At 53.0% G+C, this 7,461-nt stretch overlaps 1 protein-coding gene across 1 annotated transcript in view; it reads right to left on the reverse strand.

The window, feature by feature from the left end:
- The window catches only part of IGDCC3 (immunoglobulin superfamily DCC subclass member 3), a 42,819-nt gene extending 36,485 nt beyond the window's left edge, over positions 1-6,334 (reverse strand). Inside the window, exons 1-2 of the mRNA XM_023510097.1 lie at positions 5,980-6,334; positions 3,195-3,500 (exon numbers count right to left, since the gene is read on the reverse strand). Of these exons, the coding sequence (XP_023365865.1) occupies positions 3,195-3,500; positions 5,980-6,085 (412 nt within the window). The 5' untranslated portion in view covers positions 6,086-6,334. The remainder of the gene's footprint in view (positions 1-3,194; positions 3,501-5,979) is intronic.
- Positions 6,335-7,461: the final 1,127 nt, after the last annotated feature.

The raw sequence follows: 7,461 nt of genomic DNA on the forward strand, positions 1-7,461 counted from the left end.
GCTTGAGGCTCTGTCTCAAAAAAAAAAAAAAAAAAGATAATCACTTGAGCCCAAGAGTTTGAGGTTGTTGTGAGCTAGAACTCCAGGCTACTCTACCAAGGGCAGCAAAGTGAGACTCCATCTCAAAAAACAAACAAACAACAAAAAAAACTAAGGCTAGGAAGTGAGGGGCAGAAGGGGTCCTGGAGTGGGTCCCCCCCAAATCGTCCTTGTAGCTATCCCATCCCTCTTTAAAGTAATCCTGGCACAGGAGCCTCAGGTGTGAGTCAGTGTAGCTGTTCCTACTGGGTTGGCACCTTCACAGGGTTAGTTGAGTGTCTCACAGGCCAGCCTGGCTTCAGCCCATCCCTTGAGGCTTGGGAGAACCCCTACATCCTCCCAGGAAGGGGTTAAAACAGAACAAGATGCACTCTGGCTCCAATATTCCACTCCCTGATAGATTTCCCTGGAGTACTCCCTAAATGAAGCCCAGGGAGGAAGAAAGCTGGGGGGCAGGGGAGCAGAAAAGGCAGTTTGCTTTTCCTGGAGATTAACCTCCACGGGCAGCCAAGATTACATTGTGTCTCACAAGCCTGGGTCAGTGAAACTGCCTTTAAATGAAGACTATGGTGCTGCCCCCACCCCCCTGTTACTGAGTGCTTCCTATGTACCAGGCAAAGGGTGGGGTGTGCTAGTCCTCACAGCCTTTCTACAAAATAGGAGTATAAACACATTTCACACACGAGGAAACTAGACTAATGGAACATGAACTTGTCCAGTGTCTCACTGCTAACATATCTCAGTTTTCTGCCCCCAAACTATAAGCATGTGGTGTTCCAAGGCAGAGAATCCAGGGTTTCTGGGACTTAGGACCCTGAGCTCCTCTATCCAAAAAGGTAAACACTTGAAACTAAAGCCCCAAGAAACCAGCCTGTGGTTCAGCCATCCTAGTCAGGCCATCTTTCAAGGATAGGATCTGAGTCCTCTGGGATGGAAGGGGCTGCATTCCCAGCCATCAACCTCTGGCCCGAGTTCAGATGCTCCAGCAGACTTGCCCATTATACCTGGATGCCCGTCTGCCTCCTTGGGTTAGGCCGCTGGTGGACTGTGTGTCTGTGAGGGGTGCTTGACACGCCCCTCCTCATGGGGCCCTGCTGAGCAAGCAGGAGTGTCAAGGGGCTCTGGAGGGCTCCTCACACCTTTCAGCCAAATCACACAACATCTGCAGTGCTGGCAGGCACGTGGGCAGGGAGTTATTACCAAAGGAGGAAACCCAGGCAGCTAATCAGCTTTGGAGGTTTCTAGGGACATCAGCCCGTGAAGTGAGAAAAGGGGATCCAGCCACACGGTTGCTTGGCATCCGAGCATTCCCCATGGGGCCATAGCCTTGTGGGGGAGAAAGGGGCCATGTCAGACTGCCAGTGCTTAGGAGCAAACCCCCTAGCTGTCTCTAGGACCCCGAAGGATTAAGCAGGTTGACCCCACCCACAGCTCAGTTTCTTATACTGTACTGTTAGAGTTTAAGGAAACCAAACATCTTGAAGGTATTACCATTTATAGAAAAGCACATTTACAATCAGCTCTCTCTATAAGCCCCTGGGGATTTATCTCCCAGGATTCTAGGCTGGTGCTGCAAAGGCCTCAGCAGGGGCCATCTATCTCTCAGTGTTGACACAGGCTGTGGTGGGTGTAGGAAGCATCTCCCTGTGGAGTCTCATCCCTCCCTCTGCAAATCTTCCTGGGGTCCCTATCCCTGGTCCAGCTTCTCTTCCTCACACTCAGCCATCTGCTCAGAGGCTGCACCATGCTTCCCTGACACTGCTGACACTGCCGAGAGGGCCAGGAGATGAGTGTGGTTGAGCCAGAAGTGATTCGGTCTCAAAGTCCAGGGCTGCCTCCCAGCGAGCTCCATATGGGGGCCTGGATCAGCCTTCCTTAGAACAAAGGGGCATCTTAAACCAGCACGAAGACTCTTGCCTCCAACTGACTCATTACTCACCAGCCGTTCAGAGCAACTGTGCAAATGCCCTCAGAGCCAGGAAGAAACTTGTCAACAATCAGACAAGAAAGAGGCACCGTGCCATAGGAGTTAAGTAAAAGGGTGCGAGATTCGGGCTGCCTAGACTACAGTGTTGACTCTCCTGCTTGTGCCAATGTCACGCGTCCCCCTAAGGCTCAGTTTTCTCATCTGTAAAAGGGAGATGATTATGATCTATCTCCCAATCTCCCAGGGTCTCTGTGGTGACTAATGAGACAAAATTCAGGTAAAAACACTTGAGCCGGGTGTCCAGCATGCAGCCTCATTAAGGGGACACCTCCTTCCAGAAGCACAGAGATATGGGATGGGGATTTTCCACTTGCCAAAACTTCTGCCCTTTCTCAAGAGCAGTGCTTCTCAACCCTGATCCTCCCCCCCACCCTCCCTTGCTCCCAGCTTGCCACCTCCCAATATACATGGAGAATTTTGATTTATGCAACACATTCTCAGAGCACATAGATTAAACAACAACAGAATTTTTTCAGGACAGGCAGTTAAAGCACAGGCATCATTGTCATCACCACAACAACTGGGGGTTCAACAGCACAAGCAAAGCACAAATCTGAAACACTTTGCCTGGCCTTTTCTCTCCTATTCAAAAAATCACATTAGTATGAAGGTGAAGAAGAGGACTGTCATCACTGACATAATCCTGAAATTATCCTACCGTATTGGTTAAAGCAAACTGTTGACAAGCTTCAGACCTTCATTACTGAGGTCTTACTTTACTCAAAAGGTTTGAATTAATTCAAGCACATAATTAAAAATTGCACGTAGCCCAAGTTACCCTTCGAAAATCTCTTCAATTGCTCATAAAGTATGGTAATTGTTTATCTTTAAACACAAGAATCATACTCAATGGACTGCAGTGCTCACAGTATAACAGGGATATGGAAACTTACACATGCAGACCCCAACCAAAATGGGATAAAGCTTTGTCCCCCACTCCCCTGTGAGTAATTAGCTACATTCTTGTTAGTTCACATTCCAATCAGTTAAGTGGGCATATGATATAATTCCATCACCACAAATCACTGTACTGGACAGATCTCTCAATTGACCAGTGCTGAGAAATTAGTCCTCCAGAAGGCTAAATAGATGGGATTGCTCACCTTACCCTTAATCCCTAGGCTGACCCTGGATCACCAGGGAAAACAAGTGAGGGATGTCCACTTACTTGCAGCTTGGATGCGAGCTTTCCGGCTGACTACCAGCCCAAAGTGGTTCTGAGCCACACACTCATAGTCACCCTCATCCGAAGAGCTGCCTCCCTGCTCCAGCCTGAAGTGAAGGATCATCAAGGACCCATTGGCCAACAGGGTAGAGTTGGTACTCTCTGGCAGCTCCACCCCGTTCTTCCTCCAGGTGATTCGTACTGGAGGCGTCCCCTCCACCCCGCAGTCCAGCACTACAGGCTGCCCAGGGACTACGACATCATCGCTTGGCTCCACAGTGAATGCCAGTTCAGCAGAGTGTCCGAGACCTGCATCAGGGAAGGGGAGATGGGAGGAAATGGAGATGTTAGTGGGCAATAAGCATCCTGGAAGAACTCCACACACAAAGATTCCAAGTTCCCTGGGTCTATACTCCCCATCCCCATGTTTCTGGAATGCTAATAGGAATCCCTATTATACATAGAACTTTTTTTGTTTTTGTTGTTGTTTTTGAGACAGAGCCTCAAGCTGTTACCCTGGGTAGAGTGCCATGGCATCACAGTTCATAGCAACCTCCAACTCCTGGGCTCAAGCGAGTCTCCTGCCTCAGCCTCCCAAATAGCTGGGACTACAGGCGCCCACCACAATGCCCAGCTATTTTTTGGTTGTAGTTGTTGTTGTTGGCAGGCTCAGGCTGGATTTGAACCTGCCAACTCCGGTGTATGTGCCTGGCACCTTAGCCACCCGAGCTACTGGCGCCGAGCCTATACATAGAATTTTATGCATTACAAAGTGCCATCCCATGTGGTATTTTACTCAATCATCAGACCATCTCAGAAAGATGAATATTATTTGTCCCATTCCCTCTTTCACAAATAAAGAAGTTAGAGCCCAGAAATGTTGAGTGACTTGCCCAGGATTTCACAGTTAATAGTTGCAAATCCAGGACCCAAAAGCAAGACTGACTCTAACACAGCTGCTGCTGGCTAAGCACTGAGGTTTCCCAGACTTTCAGGGCAGGACCTCAGGTAAAGGATTCAACGTGTCCTGGATTCCCATTCCTCATCTGTTTAAATCAAGGAACAACACTGTGGCTTGTGTTACAGGATTGTACCATCTGATCAACAGACTCAAAGGCCCTATGAAAAGTTAAAAGTTCTAAAAAAAAAAAAAAACAAAACAGAGTGAGATAGTAACAAATCATGTTTCTTTTCACTAGCGAAGCCATCTAAGATCTGGTCTGATGCCTGGTAGGGGGCAGTGTGTGGTCTCAGTTCCCAGGGTATAGACAGAGGCTGTGGCCCCACTGCCCCTCTCCAAGGATGCTCTGGGTGTTGGCCTTTTGCCTTTGTCACACAGAGAGATGAGGAGTAGCAAGCACCAACTAAGGTTTTCCAAGAAGAGGGGGTTCCTACACTCTCTCCTCCCAGCCAACCTTACCACAGCTGCGGAAGAAATGAGCTAGAAAAGGAGATGGGAAGAGGCTGATCAGGGAATCAGGAGACACGAGCACTCCAGTCCTAGGCACGATGCCAAGAAGCAACTTCTCCAGCAAGCAACTTACCAGACCAGTTACAACTTCACTCCAGGAGGAATGAATCCACCTAGTCTGAAAGGGCAGCCACAGACCCCTCTTCACATTACCAGGAAACTTGTAAATCCTGGAGATGGTCCCTTCTCAGCAGACCAGAGCTCTCCCTGGCTGGGGAGCTGGGGGAGTGGGTAGGAGAAAGGAGGAGGGGCGTTGGGGTTACGCCCCCACCATGAGTAATGTTTTAAGACATTTGAGGATCACACTCCTTCAAATCCCCAAGTCCTGAGTTTCAGCTGCCTTAGCCCACAATCCCAATTCCAGTATAGCCAGGGGGAGGATAAAGTTTTTCGTAGATGCGAACGCACTATTCTACTTCCTCGGAAGGGAGGGGAGAGAGAATAGCCTCTCAGATGAAGGTCTGCTGAGAACTTGAGGTGGAAGGGGAAGGAACTAGATTTTCACCCGTCTCCCATGAGATGAGCCCATTACAGCCACTGAGGGTACAGGGTGGTGGCGATACAGCCCTGTGGGCTAGGGCCAGTGTCGCTCCACGTGTCCACACTGCGGAAAAGGCAGGAGCGCCTGGGCACCCCCACGGCTCCCTAGCTTTCGCTCTCCGCGGCTTTTCCTCCCCTTCTTGGACCCCAGGCTTTCTTCCACGTCGCCCTCTCGCCACGTGCCGTCCGTTGGGAATCTTCCTCCTGTTCATCCTCGGTCTCTTCCGCGCACCTTCTGCCCAGTCCCAGCTCCAAATCCGGGACATACCCTCTCCGCCCGGCGCAGCCCGCTGGGTCCCAGCCTCCGCCCCTATTCTGCTGTCTCCCGCCTCCGCCGCCTTCGGCTACTCAATGTCCAGTACCCAGCATCAGGCATTCTAGCTGGCCCACCTGGGACGGAGCTCCGCTGTGCGATCTTCCCTGGCTCGTTTCTCTCTGTCCCCAATGCAGCCCGCCCCCTAAGCTCTTGTTTGGCTGCACTCTTACCCTCTGGTACCGGCTCTGGGTCTGCCCGGAGCCCTGAAACCGCAACGGAGCGAGTCCGGACCTCCCCCCGGAGTGCTCCATTCTCAGCACCCGTCTCGGGCCCCCAGTAGCCCGGCCTTGATGTCCTCTCCCCGTCCGGCTCTGCTCCGTCCGCCTGTCTCTCCCGCGCGGGGTCCGCCCGCAGGTCCGCGCGGCTCTCTCCCGGTCCGCCCCCTCGCGCCCGCTCATTCCCCTCTAGCCCTTCCCGGGGTTCGGTCCGCCGCCGCCCAGGCCGCGGACGCCCTCTCTCACCCCAGCTCTGCTCGGACAGCAGCAGCGGCAGCAGCAGCGGTAGCAGGAGCCGGGGCCAGTGCGGCGCAGGCAGGCGGCGCTGGGACGCGGCGCGCGGCGCAGCCATGGGGCTCTCGGTCCGCTCGGCTCGGCTACTCGCGGCTCCCGGGCCTCTGGCGGCTCACAACGTCCCACGGGGCCGGCGTCGGGGCCGGGGCCGGGGCTCCGGCCGGGGCCGAGCCCGGGCTGCTGGGGGCTGAGGCCGCATGCCTCCTAGGAGCGCGGGACGCGCTGGGGGAGCGCCGCTTGCGCCATCTTGCACCCACCGGAGCGATCTGTCAGCCTTGCCGGGTAGCACGCTCAGCACTCGCTCGGCCCGCGCCCGCCCCGCCCTCCTCCCCTGCCCGCCACCCCCTCCCCTCCCTGTCCCCTCCCCCAGCCCCCTCTCCCCGGAGGCCCAGTCTGGGGAACAAAAGAGCCGGGGAGCGCTTTAAGCGGCCGGACATTCCCGGCTGCGCGGCGGACGCGCCCTCTGTGCTTTGAACTGTGGCTGGAGCGTCCGGCGCTGTCCAGGGCTGCAGCCGGGTATCCCCTCCCTGCCGGCCAGCCTGGAAAGTGTGGGACTGGGGAAGTGGAGACCCAGAGAACTGGGGAGTGGGTCCGGGCTGCGGAGAAACGCGCGAAGCTGAGGGATTTGCTTTAATTTTCTGCTGTGCCCCCCTCCGAGTCTATAATTTGAGATAATTCCTTAAAAACTGCCCAAAGTTGTCAAAGATTAAGCTTTCCGCGGGGTTTTGGTCCTTCCACGGAAACGATAGATCCCTTAGCTGCAAGACTGGCCTCTCTAGACTGAAGCGTTCTGATACTTAGGTAGATTGCCCGGGGAGAGCAGACCCAGCGGGACAAGAGAACGCTAAAGTATCCCGCCCGGGTTCTGCCTGCCATCTAGCCTAGCCAACCCCGGCAGCCACTCTCATCGAGCTCATATAAAAGATGAAGATAATCATATCTCTCCCGTTCACCCCCAGGGACCAGGTCCAGGCAAATGACCTGGTAACTGGAAAAAGCACACCGAAAGTTAAAATTCTGGGTAACATTTCTATGCTACACAAGGAAGACCTTCGATGTTACATTTCAGAGAACATGTAAGGAGACAACATAGGTCCCACAGTGAGAATGTTATGTAGGGTAGGCTTGTCTCTTAGCAAATGTACCCATGCCCGCCCTTAGAGATCTTGACTCTTGGCCTCTCACTATTAAGCAGTCTTCTGTTGAGCCCAGCATGATGGGTTAGTCCATCAAAATTATCAAGCAGCTACTAAATTCTAGGAGCTAAATTCTAGGATCTAGGGGCGGCAGTCTGCCTCACTCTATTACTTGCTCTTCTTGCACTGGACTGCTATGGCAGAGGGATAACTCTTTTGATACCAACTCTGCAACCTTGGAACCAGGAATTAACATCAGTTGAATAGGAAACTAATTTTTGGTGCAGATAAGTAAAGA

This window comes from Otolemur garnettii, unplaced genomic scaffold, assembly GCF_000181295.1.
Source record: "Otolemur garnettii isolate 467f Iridium unplaced genomic scaffold, OtoGar3 scaffold00011, whole genome shotgun sequence".
In the NCBI taxonomy this organism is placed as follows: domain Eukaryota; kingdom Metazoa; phylum Chordata; class Mammalia; order Primates; family Galagidae; genus Otolemur; species Otolemur garnettii.